This window comes from Rattus norvegicus, chromosome 9 (assembly GCF_036323735.1).
Source record: "Rattus norvegicus strain BN/NHsdMcwi chromosome 9, GRCr8, whole genome shotgun sequence".
In the NCBI taxonomy this organism is placed as follows: domain Eukaryota; kingdom Metazoa; phylum Chordata; class Mammalia; order Rodentia; family Muridae; genus Rattus; species Rattus norvegicus.
The window spans coordinates 84,388,920-84,411,811 of NC_086027.1; the positions used below are offsets into that span (position 1 = coordinate 84,388,920).

At 53.8% G+C, this 22,892-nt stretch overlaps 1 protein-coding gene and 2 long non-coding RNA genes across 4 annotated transcripts; 1 reads left to right on the forward strand and 2 right to left on the reverse strand.

Annotated features, from left to right (window-relative positions):
• Nucleotides 1–690: 690 nt before the first annotated feature.
• On the forward strand, nt 691–22,626 carry Asic4 (acid sensing ion channel subunit family member 4). 2 transcript variants are annotated; one of them, XM_063267669.1, is made up of 11 exons: nt 691–872; nt 1,263–2,150; nt 17,107–17,251; nt 17,353–17,480; nt 17,666–17,828; nt 18,261–18,317; nt 20,508–20,661; nt 21,132–21,223; nt 21,303–21,382; nt 21,565–21,669; nt 21,816–22,615. In XM_063267669.1, the coding sequence occupies exons 2-11, from the start codon at nt 1,569–1,571 to the stop codon at nt 21,927–21,929; spliced, it is 1,620 nt and encodes a 539-aa protein (XP_063123739.1). In that variant the 5' UTR covers nt 691–872; nt 1,263–1,568; the 3' UTR covers nt 21,930–22,615. The 2 variants fall into 2 exon arrangements, with proteins under 2 accessions (XP_063123739.1, NP_071570.2); NM_022234.2 differs by lacking the exon at nt 691–872 and having other exon boundaries at nt 1,258–2,150; nt 21,816–22,626.
• Nucleotides 5,573–7,629, reverse strand: LOC120094714 (uncharacterized). Its single transcript, XR_005489223.2, has 3 exons — nt 7,457–7,629; nt 7,098–7,234; nt 5,573–6,460 (listed from the first exon to the last, which is right to left on the reverse strand). It is a non-coding gene; the product is annotated as an uncharacterized LOC120094714 (long non-coding RNA).
• On the reverse strand, nt 11,039–15,023 carry LOC134480596 (uncharacterized). Its single transcript, XR_010055040.1, has 2 exons — nt 14,515–15,023; nt 11,039–13,755 (listed from the first exon to the last, which is right to left on the reverse strand). It is a non-coding gene; the product is annotated as an uncharacterized LOC134480596 (long non-coding RNA).
• Nucleotides 22,627–22,892: the final 266 nt, after the last annotated feature.

The window sequence follows — 22,892 nt, forward strand, 5'->3', positions numbered from 1 at the left end:
CTTTTTTTTTTCAGCTGCTGGTTCCACGGCTTGGATCGATGGAGCTGCCTCCCCCTCCCCTCTGAGCTTCCTCTCCCTGCTGCTCATTAGCGCCCCGATTAATCAGCCCCCCTTTCCTCCAGGACAAGTACTTCCTCTCCCCTATGAGGACTCACACTTTTACACACCTCCCAGGGGGCACAAGTGGACCATTCTGGCTACCCCCAAGCGGGAGGTACCAACATACCCCCTCCTGGTGAGCCAAGAGGGGTTTCCACTTCCTCTTGTGATGGTAGCCCGTGTGTCTGATTTCCTCTCCAAGATAGCAGCCTGCAAGGCAACCCTGCCTAGCTATGCCAGAGGATAGGACATTCTGGGCACTAATTTCCTTAGCATAGTATTTCTATTGAAGCCCCCACTCATCTTCTCACTGGCTCTAATACCTCCCCTGGGTTCTTCATTTCCCTCTCTCCTGCCTCTGAGCTCTTTGCTCCCTGGTCTGGCTCATCCAGCCCTCTCCCTCGGTTTCCCCAAGCCTGGTCATAACAAGGGATTGGGAGACTAAAGGACTAGTAAAGTGGCTACAGATGAGCAAGCCAGCCAGCATGGACTCTGCTTCAGTCACAAGAATAACTGAACCTGGGATTGGGGGCAAAGTCAGAGAAAGGGAAGCAGCATCCCTCCTGGAGGGGGTAGGGTGTGGTGGATGTTGAATCAGCAGTCCCCTAGGGAAGGGGAATCTGAGTGAAGCCACAGTTGTCCCTTCCTCTCTCTTGCCTGCCTTCCCTTTCCTTCCCCTCCCTCATTCAAACAAGTGGCTCTCACAAGGAGTTGCTGGAAGCCGCTGTGAGTAGGGCAGTGAGATCCGCTTAAGGCTGGAGTCAGGAGTCAAGGTAGCTAGGAGGTGGGGTTGATTGACCCTTGAGGGGGTGTGGCCCAGAAAAAGTGGCAAGGAATGGTCTGAGGACTCTGAGCATAGCACCATTCCCTGGTTGGCCCGAGACTAGGCTCTCCGTGGCCCCCACACCATTCTAAGGTACAGCGAGAGAGTTTCACAAGCACCCCGGTCCTGGAATCTCCATTCTGGGCTGGGGTAGGGTGGGGCTTTTCCCTCCCTGCCCTGGCTCCTGCCTCCGTGCCAGTGCCCGACGGTGAAACGCTGTTGACATGTCCTGAATTATTAAGCACGGGGTGGGCTCCGGAGCACATGCTGAGCGGAGCGGCTGGGGCTGCGCGGCGTGGCGGAGCAGCGCTTGCTCCCTCGCTCACTCGCTTGCTCGCAGGGACACACGCAGGGGCTGACAGCTGTGCGGGTGCTGATAAGGGAAGCCACAAGGAGACGATCGAGGAGAGAGACAAGCGGCAGCAGAGGCAGCAGCGACAGAGGCAGCGCCGGGGCTGCGGAGCTGCTGGGAGTGGGAGTGACGCCCCCACCTCGGGCCCCCACCCTGTCCCCATCCTCCTCCTGGTTGCCCTGAGTTTAGAAGAGCAGCCGCTGCCACCACCACCACTCCGGAGGGCACCAGGGCTGCTGTCCAGGGAAGGACAGTAGCAGTGAGGCTCTGGCCAGTCCCAGCAGCCGGGGACAGATGCCGATCGAGATTGTGTGCAAAATCAAATTTGCTGAGGAGGATGCAAAACCCAAGGAGAAGGAGGCAGGGGATGAGCAGAGCCTCCTGGGGGCTGCTCAGGGGCCAGCAGCCCCTCGGGACCTGGCTACCTTTGCCAGCACCAGTACTCTGCATGGGCTGGGCCGGGCCTGTGGCCCAGGCCCCCATGGACTGCGCAGAACCCTGTGGGTACTGGCCCTACTCACCTCACTGGCTGCCTTCCTGTACCAGGCAGCCAGCCTGGCCAGGGGCTACCTGACCCGGCCTCACCTGGTAGCCATGGACCCTGCTGCCCCAGCCCCAGTGGCGGGCTTTCCGGCTGTCACCCTCTGCAACATCAACCGCTTCCGGCATTCGGCACTCAGCGATGCTGATATCTTCCACCTGGCCAATCTGACAGGGCTGCCCCCCAAAGACCGGGATGGGCACCGTGCAGCTGGCCTTCGCTACCCAGAGCCTGACATGGTAGACATCCTCAACCGCACTGGCCACCAGCTTGCTGACATGCTCAAGAGCTGCAACTTCAGTGGGCACCACTGCTCCGCCAGCAACTTCTCTGTGGTGAGTTCTACCAGCTGGGTCACCTAAACCTGGGGTGGCCAGAAGTTAATGTGGAGGTGGAGGGTGGTACGTGAGGGCATCCTCAACAGGGCTTCCCTTCCTTCTACCACCAGAGGCAGGCCTCGTGTCTCCCTCAGCTGGTGTTTCCCTCTGGTTCCTCTGCCCAGGAGCAGTGGATGCTCGGAAGGGCTTACCCCGGTGGCACAGCTCCCCCTCCTCTTCTATGCTGCTGCTGCTGCTGCTGCTGCTGCTGTGTTCGAGGTTCAGGGGCCAGGGGTGGATGGACTCAGGGCCCTGGAGCTGGTCTTCATCCCAAGGCCAGACAGACTGAGCCCCACTTTGTTCTTCTCGTTTTCTTTGGGGGGCTACTGGATTCTTCTTCCCACCAAACTGATGTGACAGGGAGAGGGTTGCTAGAGGGGAGAGGTGTCCCTCTCTAAGGAAGGACTCAGGGCTGCCTTCTGGGGAGCTGGCCCAGACAGCCAGCTGGATGAAGATGATCTTCGTGTATCCTGGATGCCAGTCTCTCGTTTCTGTGCCTTTCACACACACACACAGCCCTTCACAGCTGTTCTCACACACCCCTCTTTCATGCTCCCCCCTCGTCGATCGGTCCTGCTTGCCAGTGCCCCCACCCCCTCCGGTTCCCCTGTCCCTGCTGCTCCCTTGCCTGGCTCTGGCTCTCACACTGGGAATCACTCATTCCCTCTATGTGCATAACTCATCCTCAGAGCTGGCACACGAACACACACGCACACACACTCTACTGCTCAGGGACATGGTTTCCCTGCCATGCCGGCTCAGTGTCCCTGTCACTACACTCATATGCACACCTGCACACCCACACACCCAGAGAGATACTCATTGCCTGCTTGTACCACAGCTCATTGCTGCCAAGAATGGGGTCGTGCTGGGGTTGGCATCCCAGCTCCTGAGACCAACGTACCCCAACTTCTGTCCACCATCCTCCAGGCAGAGACAACTAGCACCATTACCCCCATGTATGTAAACACAAATACATGTACCCTCACGAGAAGTGGAGAGTCAGTTCTGCCTGCTCCCCTTGCACACCTCCTGCCATCAGGTGTATGAGCGTGGGGGATGTGTCTTGGATGCTGTCAGGTCTATCAGAGTTCCTTTCACACACACTCACAAGCTATTACTCACAGTGTGCTTGAGTCTGTCCCCAGTCCCCAGTTGACGCCTATCTTTGTGTGTGTGTGTGTGTGTGTGTGTGTGTGTGTGTGTGTGTGGTCTCATCCTTGTGGCATATGAGTAAATGTATAGTGGCACCCACCGAGGGGCCCACTCACCCCCATCTGCCAGCAGCAAGGGGCTCGTTCCTTCCTGAGAGCCTGGCTCTTCACTCACAAGCTCTCCCTCTGTCCCTGCCTCAGTGTTACCAGGACACATGCCTCAACCAGGTTCCTGGCCCCGCCACGGCTGCAGTCGAGGGCCTCTTGCTTTGGGTTGTGTGGGTGGGTTTGGTGGGAGGAATTAGCATGAAGAGAGGGGCAGGAGGGAGGAGATTGTACCAGGAGTGGAATTAGGGAAGAGCAGTCTGTTGTCTAGCTACACACTCTGTCTTCTAGGAAAATATAACATTGCTCTCCAAGATCAGAGCTAAGAGGGAAGTGGTGTGCGAAGTGAGTGTGGCCTTTGGGATCTGTGGGACTCCTGCCTTGCAGCTTCACCCCTCTGTGGTGGGGGTGGGGAGGAACTCAGTCTCAGCAGGTGCTGCTGGGGCAGAAATCAATGGGGTCTTTGTCTCCCTGAGTTTGCTGCGTCCTAGCTCCAGTTGGGGTGGGCAGGAGAGGGGAAGGACAACGATGACACACATCAATGGAGGAGAGATGGAGAGCACTTAGGGAGTGAAGGGAAGGTGACCAAGGGTTTCTGTTAGGATAAGAGGTGTCCAGAGAATACAGGGGCAAGGATTCCCTTGACCGAAGCTTGACTTAAGTTCTTGGAATCCTGGGGATGGATGGGGGAGAGGAAGCACAGGAAGAGCTTTCTCTAGATTCCCTGGGGGATGGAAAGGGGGTGAGAGAGGGAGAGGTAGAGGGGGGGGGAGAGAGAGAGGGAGAAAGAGAGAGAGAGAGAGAGGGAGAAAGAGAGAGAGAGAGAGAGAGAGAGAGAGAGAGAGAGAGAGAGAGAGAGAGAGAGAGAGAGAAAGTTGGTAGATCTGTACTGGTGGATCTGTTTCAGGGACATCAGTGCAAGTGGGACCAAACAAGCACTGGGGACAGAATTCCCCTTTTGAGGTTCCCATCCCCCCATGCCCATCCGAGCCTGGACTCGTAGCCTCCTGCTCACACCATGTCCCCCACCTGCTGCATATAATCCCTCCTGGACCCAGAGTACTCAGTTGAGTCTGAGACAGTTAGGAGCTGGCCCATGGTATTGGAGAAGATTGGATGTGTTTCCTAGGTGAGACTAGCAGCCTCCGGTGAGGACATGAAGTCGGTGATTCAGCCCTGTGGTGAGGATGTCGGGGTACATGATAGGGATTTGAAGGGTTTGGGTGAGGAGCTGAAAATGTGAGCTGGTTGAGGTGGCACCTGCCAGGGACTGGGCGGTGAAATGGCCAGAGACGGTGACAGACAGGCTTCAGTGAGGGACTGTTATGTGTTTTCTGTTGCCTTCTCTGTTTCCTCCTTCCCACTCCCCACTCTGCTGTGACCTTTCCTCCGGAATCCAAGTTAATAAATGTCACATTTTCCAGCCTATTTTTACTCTGGGTAATGTGCCCTCCCCCAGTCCCCTAAGCTGCTGCTCTTGCTTCTGGTGCCACTGAGATCGCGCTCACCCCCACGCTCCCAAATATCCCTTCATGTACTCCTAGTCAGGCACTCAAAATGCTGGTCTGTGGCGTGCACACGATGCACACTGGGCTCCTTGCTAGGACCTGTGGGGGAGGGGAAGCCCTAGTCCTCAACCCCTGTCCTCAAGATGCCTTCAGTCACATGGCAGAACAGGACAGGGATCCTCAAAAGCCTAAGCAACCATTCAAGAGTTAATCAGCCATGCAAGCGATGTCATAAGGTGCCAGGATTAATTGCCAGATGAGGTGCATGATGGTAAGAGCCTGAGTTCAGAGAGAGAGGCCACTCTGGGCTAAAAGAGGGCTGGGGAGGCTTAAAGGATGAGGCAGCCAGAGTGAGGTTTCGAGAGGAGAGAAAGAGAGGCAGGGGTTCTGAAGGCGCCACTGTCCTCCATGCATGCCCCCTCCACCCATCCCCTCAGCTCTTCTCTTCTCTCTTCCAGTCAGCTCACAGCCCTCTCCCACTTGTACTTCAGACTTTCCCCATCACCCCGTCACCCTGACACGGTAGAGGGCTCTCCCTTCCTCTTTGTTTCCACTATCCCCCAACTGTGTGCCCAGCCCCAGGTCCCCACCCACCCATCCTGGCTTAGTCTGTCAGCTTGGTAGGAGGCAGTAGCTCTCTCCCTAGCCTTCATGCTTGCTCTGTACAAATGCAAAGGTGGCAGCTCTAAAAGCCAAGCATCTCCGCTCCACGGGGGACAGGACGCTATGTGTGAGTTCTGAAGCTGTCTGACCGCATGGACTTGTACCTCAGTTCTATTCCCTCATGTGGCCTCAAGGAAACCAAAATGCTTTTGCGAGCATCCATTTGTGTATTTATTACATTGTCTCTGGGGTGCTTTTGAGGGGAAGATGGCTGAAAAGAGTTTAGTACGCTGCCTGGCACGCACACAGTGTGCACTCTGCGAGTGCCAGTTGTCACAAACACCACCGGGGCAGCTTCTGGCCATCTCTTAATCTCACTGTTCTCAGTATCACTTGATGGTTTCTGACCCCTGCTCTGGAGCAACGCTGCTCTCCATCCTCTGGGTCTTCCCTCAGACCTTCGCTGTCCACTGTGTGGTTATAGCCTTCCCAAGCAAGCATGCACGTGTGTATACGTGTATACACTCTATGGGTCAGTGTTAGATGACAAACCTGTAAAGATAGAGACATCCTATGTCTGTATTTTTCAACAAGGTAGTCACTAGCCACGCATGGCTGTTGAGCAACTGAAATGCGATGTGGCGTGTGCAACTAGTGTGTGTTTTCGTGGACAGCATACCAGTGACTAAGGTTCAGGTTGTCTGGCTGAATCAGGGCTGGAATTACTGATGAGACTACATGGTGATGTTTTGTAGGGTGTGACAAAGTCGAGCTGAGGTCCCGGGTTAAGCTGAGCATGGCTGGAGGCTTTGGGGTGTCTGAACGCATCGTGTGGATGCAGATACTACTTTTCCCAGAGGCAGGCATGACCTTGCTCTCTTCTCTTCTGTGCCCCTGCCTGAAAATTGAAGCAGGAAGGAGGAGGGCCTCCCTTAGGAGGTGGGGGCAGGTCTCAGCTCCTCAATGCAGCCCCCCCCCATTAAAGCATACAGACAGCCCCTAGAAGGGCAGGAGGCCAAGGCTCCATGGCCTCTTCACTCTCCATTCCCCCTTGGCTCACAGGCTTCCCTCCCCCTCCCAATCCTCCTTCCCCACACGCTGGTGACTGCCGTGACTATTAATCACTAGCCCTGTTCTCTTCCTCTCTACTAATCAGGCACAATTAGACAAGGCCTCTTCCAGCTGGGCAGTCCCCCCCTGCCCTCCTCCTCCCTTCACAGCCCTCCCCATCCGATACCCAGGACAACTCTGAGGCAATGAGGACTTCATGTAAGCCCTGTGCTACTCTGGCTGCCCTGATGCCCAGTTTGAGGCTTTTCAGCAATCTCCTCTTTCTATTTTGCCTCCTCCTTGTCCCTGGTCTTGCCTAGTGTTATAGTTCTGTCAATATTGGTGGGCTCAATTTCTAACCCAGTGCCATTGTCTATCGAAGGGGTAATTCCATGCTCACTTCCCAACTCCAGACCTTTCCTATAATCCTTGGTTCTGGGGGGAGGGTCATGGAGGGCATTTCTGATGTTTGCCGGGCCTCTTACCTTCCAGATGAACTTTATTAATTTTGCCGGAACCCCCCAGGCAGTCCTCTGTCCCTGTGGTCCCATTGTGTCCTGAGGTGTGACCCTTGTGCACATTTAGTGAACATCTGGATGAAGGCTGCTCCTGCCTTGAGGAACTAGGAGGGAAAAGTGAATGATCATATATGGCGAAGGGTGGAGCCTCAGCCTCATTTCCAACTAACTGTTGCCCATGTGAGGATGTCGGTAGCCTTCCAAGGTGTCAAAAGAAGCTCCAAATCTAGTTCATTTCAATAAAAAAAGTTCCCCAATTTTAACAATCCTGTAGACTTCCTACTGCTCAGATTGCAGAACCCAGGTGTGTAAAGCACACCTCTTACTTTGTACTGGCTGCTGTTCCTCGAGTCCTCCTGGAGGGGGCGCTCTCAGCCTGGCCGCATTGGCAGTGAAGATGGTGGATCAGATTAAGGAAGTGTGCCTGAAGGGAAGAGCAGGGACAATCGTCACAGAGGGCTGGTCCTCAAGGGCAGTGGGGAGGGTCGTGAGAGACATGCCCCACCCGGCCCCACTCGAGAAGCCCTGTAGCCTCTTCATTAATCAGGAATCAGCCCCGAGCTGGGCTCATTATCAACCTAGCTTCGCGCACTGCTGGAAGATGCTGATTAGCATCTGAAGAAATGGCCCCCATACTGTACCTCTCCTGGCCTCCTTCGTGAACCCCCATCCCTGTCCTTGGGCTTCCAGGAGAAACCTGCCCCCTCTTGTGGTGGAGAGCAGGGCTGCTGATCCAGGTCTGAATTGAGGGGCAGAAAGGATCAAACCCGGAGGCGAAAGGGTCCTATAGATCTCAAAAAAGTCCAGTCTCTAGGCTACTGGACCCAACCCTGGACAGGGAGAGGAGTAAGTGGGGATGGAGGCTAAGGGTGGTCCATCCCCTTGGTGGAGGAGAAAAGACAGCAACCTCAGGTTGGGGAGATAAGAGCTTTCCCAATCCCCACCACCTTCCAGGCTCTCCCGTATCCACCTCCTTTAAGCATCTGGGTCAAGGAGGTGGGACAACCAGCTCCATGGGCAGTGGGGAAAAGCCCTCACCTACCAGAATTGTTGTGCATTTTGTTGTCGTTATTTTTGGGTTTGGTGGGCTGTGACAGAGGCTTAGGGATCTTCAGAGCACCCCCACCCCACCTTACCCCCCCCCCCCCTGTGCTGCGGGAGTAGGTAGGAAGACTGAGCCTCAGACTGAGAACAGCAAAGTTCCAATGCTGTGTGTGTGTCTTCCAGAAAGGGCAGCGATGCCTGCATTTCTTCCCTGGGCTCCCAAGCAGGGGGTAGCAGGGTAGAATATCCAGCCCACCCCCCTGAATGTTCACAGTGCCCTTGGGACACGGCTTGGGGCTGGGGTTGGGGGAGCAGTTCCAGAGAGATAGGCATAGGCTGCGGCAGGCGAGGCAGCAGCGAGAGTTCAGAGAGGAGCCACGGGATGATTAAGGGGAAATGGAGGATTGATTTAGGAGGAAAGATTAAAGGAGCTAAATCCGTGGCGCTTGGCTCAGCGGTGACTAAGCGTGGACAGGATAATAGCTTACAAATGTGTGAAAGGTGTAAATACCAAGTGGGGGCGGGGGAGGCAGCTTGGTTGGCTAGGGGAGTGGGGACAGGGGACTGGACAGGCCCTGGGGAGGACTGGAGACTCCTGGGCCACTGCACAGTGGAGCAGGCTTCTCCCTATCAGGAATGCGAGTGGAGGTTGGGATGTTTGGGAGCCTCTGGTTTCAAATGGAGGTTTCATTTCTAGGGGACAGCTCCCCAGACCTCGGGGTGAGTGACTTCCACATTTCACTTCAGTAGGGCTAGAGGCTGAGGTCACCGGTTCAAATCTGACTCAAGTCCTTCAGCGCTGCCTCAGCACCAGGCCTTTCGGTAGTTCCCAGGCTCACTGGCCACGCCCAGCTCTGGCCCAGAGCTCAGTCTACACGGGTCAGCGCCGTCCCTCCTCCCGCCCCTCTGATCTCCTCCCCGGCCGCAGCGGGCGGCGGGCGGCGGGCGGCGGGCGACGGTGTCTCCCTCCGCGGTGGATGCCTCTGGCGCTGCTGTGTGCACGGAGGTCACTTTGCCGAGGAGCCGGGAGCCGAGGGAATGCAAATGAGGCGAACCCAGGGAGGAGAGCCGAGGAACCCGGAGGAGACAGAGGGAGGGCGCTGCTCGGTGATGGATGCCTGCCCCGCAGGAGAGGCGGCCAGCGGGAAGCGTTGCCCGTGGGTGCAGCCTCGCAGTGCGAGATGGGCAGCTAGGCCTGTGCTGCCAAAGTGAGCCTTAGTGCAGGGGGTCCCTGATGGGAGCCCACCTACTCGTCAACCAGCGGACGAATGGACACCCTACACACACACACACACACACACACACACACACACACACACACACACACACACACACACACACACTCCTACTCCACGGATCCCCAAGTCTTGGAATTGAAAACTCCCGCCCACCAACTTTGAGTGCTAAACTCTTCTAGGCTTTGTTTGCATCAGGCGGTGGGGATGCCAGGGAAGGACTTAGTTACCGATTGAAAACATCATCGCCTGTGAAATTCTTTCTAGGGTTTAATTTTTAGGCAATGGCTGCCTGGAAACAGGTGTAACTGTTTACTTGGGTCCTGGAGTCCCGCCTTCTTCCACTTGGAAAACAACCCTGGGCTCCCATTCCATACTTCTACTCCCACAATTTCTCACATGCTGGCTACTGGACCTTAGCCAACTCCTCCTTCACACTCATGAGTCTCATGCTTACGTTTGAACCAACATTACCACCGCCATTCCCAGACCCACCTCCGGGAGGAAGACAACTTGAAAAGCACGTGGAAGGCATTAGGTACTGAGAACTGGGTACTAAAGACATAGGTCTATCTGATGTCCTTCCTGGGGAGTGGGCCAGCCAGCTTCCTCAAAAGATGCTTTCCGTAATTCTCCAACCGGAAGCGACCTCCTGTTGCAGCAGCAGCAGCTGCCTTGGCTGGGATCTCCACCACAGCATGGAGCACAGCCAGTAGTATCTATTTGTGTGATTGTGAGGTTTGTGTTCTGTTCCCTCTTGTGGACCTGGCACTTTGAATATGCCTGGCACATGGCGTAGGTGCTCAGGTTTTTAAATGAATTCATGCCTCCACATCCCACAGCAAACTCCTTCAGAAAAACTGTTTTGTTCTGGGATGTATCCTCTGTGTCAAACACAGTGCCTGACACATCATAAAGGCTTAAGGAATACTGCTGGACACATGGGATGTTCCAACACCCACTGTTCTCTGTTCTGCTACATCATGTGACCTTGGCAAAGTTTCTTGACCTCTCTGTGCCTCCACCACTCACCTGTGAAATGGGGGGGGGGGCAATAAGAATAGCTTCTATCATCTCTTCCTCCAACATTAAAGAGTTTATTTATGCAAAGTACTCAAGTCACTGCTTGGTTCAGAGCAGGCATTCCAAAAACTTTGCTCTTGCTAATGTATTATATAGTTATCTCTTTTCTCATGCCAACTTTGAAGGGTATCTGATTTTATTCCCATTTCACAGATGAAAATATGGAGGGCCAAAGGGATCTGAATCCCACAGACCTCAATAAAAACAAATTTTGGAGGTAAGCCAGGCTGAGCTTCCCCTTTGCTGGAAGAGCCACATCTCAGAGCCTGTGAGCTGTGCTCTGAAAGAGCTCCGCTGATCACCCGCCAAGGGCAGACATCTTTACTGAGAGGCAGGATGCTCTGTGAAGATGGACGGGCTGTGCTGTCTGGCTGGATGCTCCCTTCCCTAGGTCACCCCCTGCCTTCCCCCCTCCCCCCTCCTGCTGGGTGCCAGGGTCATGCATCACTTTGGAGTTTATCTCTAATCTGCAGTCTTAACCTGAGGAGGAGGAATTGCTGGTTGCCTTTTATGGAGGAGCAAACCAAGACCTGTCAGGCACCCAGCTCTTGATCTAGAAGCTGTTTATTAAGATTAGAGGAAGAGACAGGATTTGAACACTGCTTTGTCGGGCTCCCAACTCTGTCCTTTCTCCCGTGTTCTCTGGCTTCTATTCCACCATCACAGACCAATGCTGGGGAATCATAAATATGATTTCATTTTTACAAATGTCTGTTTACTTAAGGGGAGCTCAGTATGTCACCCAAATTCCAGGGCTGAAGCGATCCTCCAGCCTTAGACTCCTGAGTATCTGCTTGCTTTGGGGCTTGCTACTTTTTTTCCCTTCAAAGCTTACAATTATCCCCAGAAACAAGTCAGGCAGAAATGTTCTGGAAGATTCCATTTGACAGAAGAGAAAACTGAGGTTCAGAAAAGTAAAAAAAAAATCACTAATTCAGACTGCAGGTTGCTGGACTTAGTGTCTGTCTAGTGACTCCCAGGGAGGGGACAAAATTAGTAAAGCCTCCTGGCACTAGTTGGGGAGGCAGGCTGGGTTGCGATGCTGAATCTTCTCATTTGTGTGTTCTTGGATGGGGAACTGGCATCTCATGGTTTCTGATTTAGCCTTTGCACAATGGGTCATGGGGCTGGGGGTTGGTCTGAGTGACCCCAAACATCTGACCAGCACAGATATCCAAGCAATTTGTGTTGAGTTTCTTCCTCTGCCCCTGGAGAGGCGAGAGGAGGATGAAGCACTGAGCCTGCATCCTGGGTCACCCCTGAGTAAAGTCATGTCTTAGGCACACTCCCTCTGGAGATGCTAGTCAGGGCTGGATGAAGAAGAATCCACTATTGGTCCACAGTGGATGCCAGAGTACTGCAGGGTGAAGGGGAGTTCATTCCAGGGCACCTAAGAAGGAGGCATAGGGGTGGGTCTCACAGAGGAGGGCAGAGGGATAAAGGAGAAGGGCTACCATCCACAGAGAAGTAGCTAAGCGGGAGGTACTGGGGTCTTGGCAGAAGCTGGGTGCCCAGAAGGCGGTGTAGATAAGGCCCAAGCTGCAGATTAGCTGTGGGATTAGCTGCCTGGTCCTTGCTGCTTCTGGCTGCTGCTTATCTCCCGGAGGCCCAGGGCCTTCTCCCACATAGCTGAGCCCTGGCCCTACTAATTGGCTATTAACCCTGTGGGCTCTGTGGCTACAGGGAGGAAGAAGAGCTAGGGAGGGCTGGGGTAGGGGTTGGGGCGGGGGGAGCAACCGGGCAGGGAGAGCTATCTTGGGAAATGGGAGCTGTGGATGGATGGAGCTCAGAGGGCTGAGAGAGAAGCCATCGCTCAGGAAAGCAAGCTCTGGACAGATCTCTTCCAGCTCCTGATCATTGTCTCGGGCAGATGGGGAGGGAGAGACTACAGGGAGGAGGACCTCAGGGCAACCTTGGGCCCCTAGTAAAATCTAGGAGGAAGACAAGCTGTAGGAACTGAATACTTCCATGGAAGATGAACAGAGAGAAAAACAAGTAGGATAGAGGAACAGAGGGCGAGGGGCAAAGAGGGCAGGCAGCATCTAGGCTTTGGGAGAGCAAGGGGTTTGGGATGGTAAACAGGACGGCCAAGGGCTGGGTACAGAGAAACCGAGTCTGGAGGGTTAACGGGCTGGGCACCCAGAAAATGTAGACCTAGGGATCTACAGAAGCGGTTGGGAGATAGACCTAGAGCAGGAAACTGGCAGTGATTCAGGTCAGCGCTGCAGGGAGAGATAGTCAGAGAGGGACCAGTGAAGGGCTAGCTAGAGGAAGCTGGCAGAGGGATCCTAGGGTGACCTGCTTACAGACCACTAGCCTTCAGCTCAAGGAAGTTCTAAGGTCACACACCCCAGCTAGGGCAGGTAGCAGAGGTTCAGAAGCCAAGATGGAGAGGAGGTGTTAGGGCTCCTTGATCATAGGATCAAGGCCCCATGGGAAGAGCTTAGAAGCTGAGGTTATCTGGAGATGGCCCTGCCGCCATCAGAACACTTCCTGGTCCAGCACCAACTCTCTATGATTGGGCCTCTGGGCTCTCCACTCTTGTTTACACATCTTTCCAGGCCAGCCTGTGGGGAGGGAGTAGTGGACAGCCAGTGGGACCTTGTGGCTGAACAGTCGTGCCGTCTCCATGGAAGAGGCTGCGGGCTGTGCTGCCACCAGAATTCTACCACTTAGGAGCTGGTGGCTGACTCCACCATCACTGCCTGGGCCAGGACTGTCTCCAGGGCAACGACCCGCTCTTCCCAGCAGTGGGGCCTGACCCAAGCTGTGCAGGTGGCCCAGACCTGCCAGTCTGGCCTGTCCAGCCTCTGTGGAAAGTCCTTTGGACCTGGACTACTTTCTGTGTCACCCATTGCCCTGTCTCCAGGACAACTACTTCACCTGTGCACCTGCCAGGTAATCGACTCCTCCTGAGTCAGGAATAAGCTCCACCCTATCCAGTAGCAGATGTGTCTGTGTACACATGTTGACATGTAAGCCTACAGGAGGAGCCTCAAACATCTTTCCCCCACGGAGCAGCCACCAGGGTGCTTCACAAGTCCTGGCTGTATTCTAAGTAGGGCTCCATCCTGTTCAAACCTCTGCTGCTCTTTGCTTGCTGTGTATACTTAGCTGCTTTCCGTCTCTGAGCTTCAATCACTTCATCCTTCATGAGGGGGCAACAATGATCACCTCATGTGGCTCGTGTGAAAGGATCCGAGGAGAGGATCTATCAAAAGCACTTCTCAAAAGACCTGAGACATGTACTCATGTACGAAATTCTAAAAGAAAGAAAGAAAGAAAATTTTGATCTGGGACAAAAATGAGGATGTTTGATCATGCTCGCCTTTCTCCTTCCTGTCCTCCGCCTCCCCTCCCTTTCCTGGTCTCACAGGACTTGGAATGCTAAGAGGGAAGCAGGACCCCAGGCTTCAGGGAGTTGAAAACCTGTGAGTGAGGCCAAGCTTCGGAGGCTGTGACAGACACGGTCATGTGAGCAACACAAACCCGGGCTTCCCTCACAGAGCTTGGGTCTCATTTAGCCTCTCAACTCAAGCATGCACTCAAAACTGGCTGAGTTGGCAAGAACTGATTCCAGAATCTTCTTGGCCTGAACCAGGAAAATGTTGGGTGCTTACTTGTTCCTTTCCTGTATCATCTGCCTTCCCCACACCACTAGGAAGCCAGGAGACTTGCACTCAGAACACTTCCAGTTCCTTTCTCTCCTGTCATGTCCTGAGAGCCCATTACTAGACCCAAGCTGTCTTGCTTGACTCTTGTATGGCCTCTAGTTATTTTCAGTTTCAGTGCCAAGGATGCAACCTAGGACCTCCCATAGTAGCCAATCACTCCACCACTGAGCTAGACCCATGACCCTCTACTTTTTGAGACAGAGTCTCACTAAGTCACTAGAGCTAACCTTGAACCCAGTTTGTAGCCCAGGCAGGCCATGAATTCATGGTTCTCCTGCATTGGTCCAGAGCTGCTGGGATTACAGGCTTGTGACACCATGCCTTGTTTATTTAGACTTTTCTACTTACTGTGTGGTCCATAGATCAGCAAGTTTCATTCCTGGGAATCCGTCTACCTCCATGTATTAAACCAGAACCAGCACTTTACAGAGGGGATCTGGGTACAAATTGGCATTTGAGGAGCGCTGATCTTGGAGACCTCTGCAAACTGGTCCAGTTCTCTGAGCTTTTGACTCCTGTCTGTGGAATGAGGAGATAGTAATGCTGCCCTTGGGGGCAATTGTGATGATTCCATTAGACTGAGCACCTAACCTAACATACTCTAAGATGTCTGTGATGTCCATTCCTGCCCCTCAGGGACAGACTGTGATGGTGGGTCCAGGTGGACACAGGAGTGATACAGATCAGGGCTAGGACTAGAATCCAGAAGCTGGGGAGGGACAGATGAGGAAGGAAAGGCAGGTGACATGGAGAGGATGGGGCTGAAGGGAAAGAAGAACAGAGAAAAGGAAGTTCCAGGATGAGGCACTTCCTGCCTCTTTCCACCCCGAGGTGGGAGCTGGGTAGGTTTGGGGTGGTAGGAGGCTGGCAATGGATTATGGGAGTCTCCGGACCTTTGCATTCTCATGAGTTCCATCTACTCACTAGCTGTGTGGCTTCATTAGTGTCACCTCACCTCTCTGAGCCCCAGTTTCCCTCTCTGGAACCAAGGTCATCAAGCACATCTGAAGTCAGAAGCACTGGGTGGGTGACATGGTGTAGGTAGCAGTAGATGTTTTCATGTTTTATAAATGTCAAGGTACCTGCTATGTGTATTCTGTTGTTTCAGAAATCAGTTTGGGTAAAGGCTGTACCGGGGGTGGGGGTGGTAGGAGAAGGGTTGCTGAAGGGGCAGGTGTAACTGGCTCAGCAGAGAAGGAAGGACAGAACTTTACCCTCAAGGTGTCCCTGATGGTGCCCTCAGGTTGCACCAGAGCCCCACTTCCCGCCTTCAGCTCTGCCTCTCCCTTCAGAACTCTCCTGCTGCAGGAGTCTGAGCAGATCTCTTCTCTCCAAGCCACTCCATGCCTTTTCCCAGCTTTTACAGTGTGAACACGTTCCCAAGAAAAGGGGAGGGGTAATGTTGGAGCGCACTGACCCCTCACTCCCAGAGAAGGTGCTGCCTGTGATGGGTTTGACCCAGGGGCACATCCCTGTGGGGTGAGCCGGGCAGGGGGACGGCGACTAGAATCTGCCTCTTTCTCAGTAGCTCTCCCACTCCAGCTGCTCCGCGACTCCAGGCAGCCTCAAAAATCCCCAGTCCGAGCCTGTGCCTTCATCCTTGGGTCACCAGCGCCATCTGGTGTTGTTTGGGGAGAATGCTTGTCCAGGAGACATGAGATGGGCTTTGGATAGTAAAGGTTTATGAAAGTGTCCCCACGATGGGACAAATGCATGGGATAACAGACAGGCTCCCTACACCCGTACATTTGATCTCCATTGGGGAACATGGGCAATGACCGTGAAATGGGGAGATGAGCAGCAGAGCAAGGTCTCAGGTCTGAGGTAAGTAGACAGCTCTGCCACTCCATGGGAGGGAACAACAACTAAGGCCTGAGGTGAATAGGACTAGATGTTTGATTCACAGATTCAGGAGTGGAAAAGGAGGAAGAGGGCCTGGGTCACACTGAAGGGCAACTTTAAGGCCAAGGAAAGAGTCTGACTTTATTCTCTGGAAAGTGAGAAGCTATCGTTTAGTTTTGCTTAAAGATAACTTTTGCTGGGACTGGAGAGATGGCTCAGTTGATGAAGAGCTTGCTGTGCAAGCACGAGGACTCTGCCCTCCAGCATCCATGTAAAAAGCTGTTCAGTGGTGTGTGTGTGCATGTGCACGTGTGTGTGCGTGTGCGTGTGTGTGTGTGTGTGTGTGTGTGTGTGTGTGTGTAATTCCAGTGCTGGGGAGGCAGAGACGAGAGCATCCTTAGAGCTGACTGGCCAGCCAGCCTAGCCAACTTGATGGTCTTCATGTTCAGTGAAAGGTTCTGTCTCCAAAAGTAAGGGAGAGAATGACTGAGGGAAATTCCGGACATTAATCTCCGGCCTTCACCGCATGTAAATATGCACACATGCACAAAGAATAAAATAAGTTTTATTGTGTACTTGAGGTTTACAACGTAAGCTATAGAGACTAGAGTCTGGCAGGAGACTTGGCTTGAGTGTTTTGACTGCTGTGTGGAAAACAGAGGTAAGGGATAGATGAAGGGAGACTGCATAGGTGGAGACCATTTTAGAATTGTTATGGGGGTAGGGGGGTGAAGGTTTTAGAGATCCTTACTCAAAAAACCCCCAAAAACCAAAAGAACCCTAAGTAGCAGTGGGAGGACCCTTTACTCAGAGGAGGGAGAACAGGAATTGGTGGGATAGCAGGAGTTCGGAGCCTACCATGGTGGTGCATTTCTGTACTCCAAGCTCTTGGGTAGTTAAAGCAGGAGGATTGGGAATGCAAGGCCAGCTACACAGGGGGCTCTTGTTAACACAGCATAGCAAATCTTGGGTAGGGGAATTTCTAGGGTACTGCAAGGCCCTGGGGAGAAGCACATCCAATTTGAACTAAACAGTAAAAACCTGACACACCCCCCCCAAAAAATAAAAGAGTTCTGTTTGTGTTCTTTCTCCCTCCAGGTCTATACTCGCTATGGAAAGTGTTACACCTTCAATGCAGATCCTCAGAGTTCACTGCCCAGCAGGGCAGGCGGCATGGGTAGTGGCCTGGAGATCATGCTAGACATCCAGCAGGAGGAATACCTACCCATATGGAGGGAGACAAGTATGCAGGCGGGAAAGGGATAAGGGCCAACTCAGGGATGGGGCCTGGGCTCTGCTCTCCGCCTAGCGGGGGTTCTGAAGCCCCTCATCTCTGCTGTGCAGATGAGACATCATTCGAGGCAGGGATCCGGGTGCAGATCCACAGCCAGGAGGAGCCTCCCTACATCCACCAGCTGGGGTTCGGTGTGTCCCCAGGCTTCCAGACTTTTGTGTCCTGCCAGGAACAGCGGGTGAGCATTCCCAGCTAGGCCTAGGCTGAGCACAGGGCAAAACACCGCTCAAAGGGATGCTGGCCAGATCTGCCTTGCAGATACTCAGTCTGCCAGCCCAGTGGCCCTTGCTGGGCTATTGACACTGGAGGACTGGCCCTGACGGGCACACTTGGCCTTGACCTTGTCATGCCCCATCTCTGCAGCTAACTTATCTGCCCCAGCCTTGGGGCAACTGCCGGGCGGAAAGCAAGCTCAGGGAGCCTGAGCTTCAGGGCTACTCAGCCTATAGTGTGTCTGCCTGCCGACTGCGCTGTGAGAAGGAGGCCGTGCTTCAGCGCTGCCACTGCCGGATGGTGCACATGCCAGGTGGGCACCTCCAGCCAGTCTTCGGTGCCACTTTTCTGAGCTCTTGAACCTCCAGGGGCAGAAATGTGTACAACATGTACACGCATCTACACGCCTGAGCATGTGCTCATGTGTATGTCTGGATACTTACATGTGTTTGTGTATTTGGGAACACATGGGTGCACATGCTTGCATGCATGCTGATATGTATTCGTGTGTATGTGTTTTGGGGTTGTGTGTATGAACTGAAGAACGCACACATGATTGTGTATGCAAACATACAATTGCCTGCATATGTGCGTGTATGTTTCACTGTTTTTATGCATGTGTATGTATACATTGATCTGTTATGCATATGTGCAAACACGCATACATGTAGATGTCTACATGGGTGTGTGGTAAGGGAGAAGGGAAAGGACTGTAGATCTCAGAAATGTTCTTCTCTCTTTTCAGGCAATGAGACCATCTGCCCGCCAAATATCTACATTGAATGTGCCGACCACACACTGGGTGTGTGCTGCCTTCCCCCTTCCCTGACTCTCATCATTCCTTCATCCCTCTGTGTGCCCATCGCCCCTGTGTTTTGTCACTTCTCCTCCCAGTCTGTTCTAGAGGGGTCTTGCTGAAGTTGAGCTGTTCACATCTCAGTGGGAGATGGAGGTGGGGGTGGGTCCTAATGGCTTCTATAGGTTCAGACACTTGGTGAGTGATGACAGACCATGGGGATGCTACAGAAAACCAAGACTGGGAGTGAAGCCTGTCTCAGTTCTCCCAGTCAGCATACCCCCCCACCCCCAACCCCCCTTTCTCTGAAAAAATAAAATGACCTCTCTGAGATCTAGGAAAAATACATTGCTGGATGTCAATATGGGCAAAACTCTATCTTTACACAGGTCTCCCTGAGCTGCAGCTCATCTACCACCTTTCCACCCACCCACCCACCCACCCACCCATCCACCCACCCACCCACCCATCCACCCACCCACCCATCCATCCATCCACCCACCCATCCACCCACCCACCCATCCACCCACCCACCCATCCATCCACCCACCCACCCACCCACCCATCCATCCACCCACCCACCCATCTATCCACCCACCCACCCATTCATCCACCCACCCACCCATCCATCCATCCATCCATCCATCCACACTTAACTACTGGTTGATTCATTCTCTAGACCTGCTCAACTTGTTCTGTGCATTCAGAGTGAATGAGGATCCAAGAGCCCTGCCCATGAACACTTAGTAAGGACACATGCTAACACAGAGCAATGGTTCTTTAACAGGGGTATCCCACGGGTGTTATATAAGGCCCTGGGGAGGAGCACGTAGCCCCAGTCTGGAAAGGCAGGGATGATTCTACATGAAAAGCCCCTTACATATTAGTCAAGATTTGACTACATAGTAGAGATAGCATGTCCTATGTCCCAGAGAACTTGTAGCTAGAGAAAGCTTGCTTTGTCTAGGGTACCCACAGATCAGTAGAGCTGGAGGCAGAGGTCAAAGGAGGGAGCAGAGAGTGGAAAAGAGAGGTTCTTGGAAGCCGACAGGACTTAAGGCGAAGTAAAAGGGTGAGTGAGATAGTGATCAGAATGGAGAGTTTGAAGCAGGGCACCAGAACTCACTGCAGAAATCTATATTTGATGGGCCTCTGGGGATGCGTTCGAGATACTAGGGTAGCAGACTAGCATACCAGGCTCTCCTCTATACGCCATAACACCTGCACCTGTGAAGTGTGTGACTGGAGAGCATTAAACAAAGGAACAGATGTATCCGCTGGGTAAGGGAGTCACACAATAGGTGACACCAGGGAGCCTTTGCTCTTGGGCCTGAAGGTGTGAAGGAGCACCATGAAACTGAGACAGACAGAGAGAAGGGGGTAGGGAGGGCAGTGGGGGGGGGGCTTGCCCCTACTTGGGGCTGTCTGAGAGGGCAGTGTGGCACAGAAGAATGCAGCTCAACCTATCCGTAGCCTGGTAACTGGAGAAACTGGAAAGAAGTACACACATACATACCCTCCCACTCCCTCTGACCTGCCTGACCACAGGCTGGAGGGCAAAGGTGTCGAGGTTATGTGGTTGGCAAGGATCAGCCCCTGGGTATAAGACAAGAAGAGAGTGAAATGGGGGACCAAAGGGGCAAGCAGAGACATCCTAGCCCATCAAGTGTGATCCTGTCAGTTTATTCTGTTCACCCATCCATCGTCCATCCATCCATCCATCCATCATCCATCCATCCATCCATCCTCCATCCATCCATCATCCATCCATCCATCATCCATTCATCTATCCATCCTTCATTCATCCATCCTCCATCCATCCATCCATCCTTCATTCATCCATCATCCATCCATCCTCCCTCCCACCCATCCCATCCAGCATCCTTTCCCTAACCCTTGCTTGTGTGTCTGAGATCCCACACTGACTAATTCTGGCAGATGTGCTCTCACCTCCTTCTGAGCCATGGGATCTCCTTGTTCCAGGGAGCTAAGGACAGAGGGAGAGACGTATAGATGCAGCTGTCATGGGTCATTTAAAGTTGGTCTGACGGGGCCCCCAGTCAGCATGCTCTAGAAGGTGACAGGTCTGGCCTTCTGAATAGACATGCCAGTTCAAGATAGTCTCTGTGCCTGTCCCCATAGCTACTGTGCCTGTGGGCCACCCTCCCTGCTGCAACTGGTGCCTTTGTGTTGCAGACTCCCTGGGTGGGGGCTCTGAGGGCCCATGCTTCTGCCCTACACCCTGCAACCTGACTCGTTACGGCAAAGAGATCTCCATGGTCAAGATCCCCAACAGGGGCTCTGCCAGGTACCTGGCGAGGAAGTACAACCGCAATGAGACCTACATAAGGTAAGACATGCCCACAGAGGAGCTGTGTGGGGAGAGCCCTTCAACAGGCCTGGGGCACAGAAAAGACCGAGAAGGAGCTGCCCTCTTTGTGTGTACTGGGCTTCTGTCAGAGTGCCATTCACAATCTGCGTTACATCCTGGTCCTCTTCTGAGCTGCCACAGCTCCTTGTATCCCTGCCACTGCACAGATCCCGTTTATAGGACACCACTTTAGACCCATTTGTATGTCCTTCTCCTCAGACACATAGGGAGTTCAAGGCCAGGGCTCTATGAAACCCTTTCTCAGAAAGACAAAGCAAAACAACCACCACGACAAAAACTCAAAGCTAACACAGCCGGACCCTGAGGTTGCCAGCTTCACAGCACATAGGGGTCTTAGATGAGGATCAATCAGCTGGACTGGGGAGGACCTTGCCAGCTGCCTCAGGAAGACCAGTAGCCCCACACAGGTATCATTTCATGTCTTCCAGGGAAAACTTCTTGGTCCTGGATGTCTTCTTTGAGGCCCTAACCTCTGAAGCCATGGAACAGCGAGCTGCCTATGGTCTGTCAGCCTTGCTGGGTAAGTCCTGACCCTTGCCACACTCATGTGTGGATCAGCCCAGCCTGTTCCCACTGACCCTTCCCCTCTTTCTTCTCAGGGGACCTTGGGGGACAGATGGGCCTGTTCATTGGGGCTAGCATCCTCACCTTGCTGGAGATCCTTGACTACATCTATGAGGTAAGGAAAGGCAGAGAGAGTGGTGCAGGCTCCTGAGTGGGCAGTGGACTCGGGGTTCTAGAAGTGCCTGAGAGCCTGGGTCTGAAGAGGCTGGGTTGAGGAACGTGGAGCCCTACTGGTGCCTTATTAGGCACCAAGTCCTACAACTGAGGCCTCTTCAACACCCTACTTTGACCTGCAAGGTCTCCTGGGATCGACTCAAGAGGGTGTGGCGACGGCCCAAGACCCCACTTAGGACGTCCACTGGGGGCATCTCCACTTTGGGGCTGCAGGAACTGAAGGAACAGGTAGGTGACCTCTCCTCCCAACCTGGAAGAACTCCCTTTCCCCAGAGCCACTTCCTGAAAGTTCCCAAGACACCCAAGGGAGAAGACAACTTGAGACTTGAAAACACAACTTGACCACTGTCCCATCTGTCCCCTTTTCATTTCAGAGTCCCTGTCCAAATCGAGGCCGTGCTGAGGGTGGTGGGGCTAGCAACCTGCTTCCCAACCATCACCACCCCCACGGCCCCCCAGGAAGCCTCTTTGAAGACTTTGCTTGCTAGGATGGTGCTGTGTGGGGAAAGTACCCATGAAACCCCACACATCTCCTATTCCTGGGACAGAAGGTCTGGGGCAGCCCAGGGCTAAGGGAAGGGGTGGTGCTCACTGAGAGGCCAGGACTAGGGTCCTGCTCTCCCTGACCTAGGCTCAGCTGCCTTGCACAAGAGTCCTTCTTGTCCATACTCCCTGCTCCCAGGCAGGTGTCCAGGAAGGGCTAGAGACCGGACTAGAGGCCCCTGAGGAGGGGAGGGAGGAAGAGAGGGAGGAAGGCGGAACCCTGGTAGAGCCCCTCTGTACATTTGTATATATTTAGGGACTGGGTGGGGGTGGGACACAGACATAGAAGGGTGGGGCTGCAGGGGAGGGTGACACAGGATAGTCAGGGTCCCAACCCTAATGGCAGAAGGCAACTCCTTGGGACCTAGGCATGTTGGGCTGGTTCTACTTCCCTCTTTCCAGGCCCAGCTCCCTCTTGGCAGGGGGAGTGGGTGGCCCAGCAGGCCTGGCCCAGCTCCCAGTTCCCCCTGTACCAGCCCCACCACAAGTTCCCTTCGTGGGGAGTGGGTGGAAAGACCTTTCAGACCTTGGCTAAGCTTAGGGGGAGAGGGAGTGGCCTTCTCAGGCCTTGCTCCCTAGAGACTGGTTTTATAAAGTGCTGGTGAACTTGGGAATAAAGAGACACAAAGAATTCTGTGTCTGTTTCTGTGTGACTGTTTCTCTCTCTCTCTCTCTCTCTCTCTGTGTTTGTGTGTGTGTGTGTGTGTGTGTGTGTGTGTGTGTGTGTGTGTGTAGGGGGAGAGGGTGGGAGAGAGGCAGGAGAGCGAGAGCTCGTCCATGCACTTGCTGGGGGCTGGGCATCCATGACTTGATCCCTGTGAAAGGAAAAGAAGGCTCTGCAGCCCCAGGGCTCCTCCATCCTCAGTCAATCCCCTACTCCCACTCCTTCCTTGCCAAACTGAATCACC

Coding starts and splice junctions, on each gene's coding strand:
- Asic4 (XM_063267669.1), top strand. CDS start 1,569: ATGCCGATCGAGATTGTGTGCAAAATCAAATTTGCTGAGGAGGATGCA. Junction 17,829..18,260: donor CCGGATGGTGCACATGCCAG/GTGGGCACCTCC, acceptor CTCTCTTTTCAG/GCAATGAGACCATCTGCCCG. Junction 21,224..21,302: donor TGGTCTGTCAGCCTTGCTGG/GTAAGTCCTGAC, acceptor CTTTCTTCTCAG/GGGACCTTGGGGGACAGATG.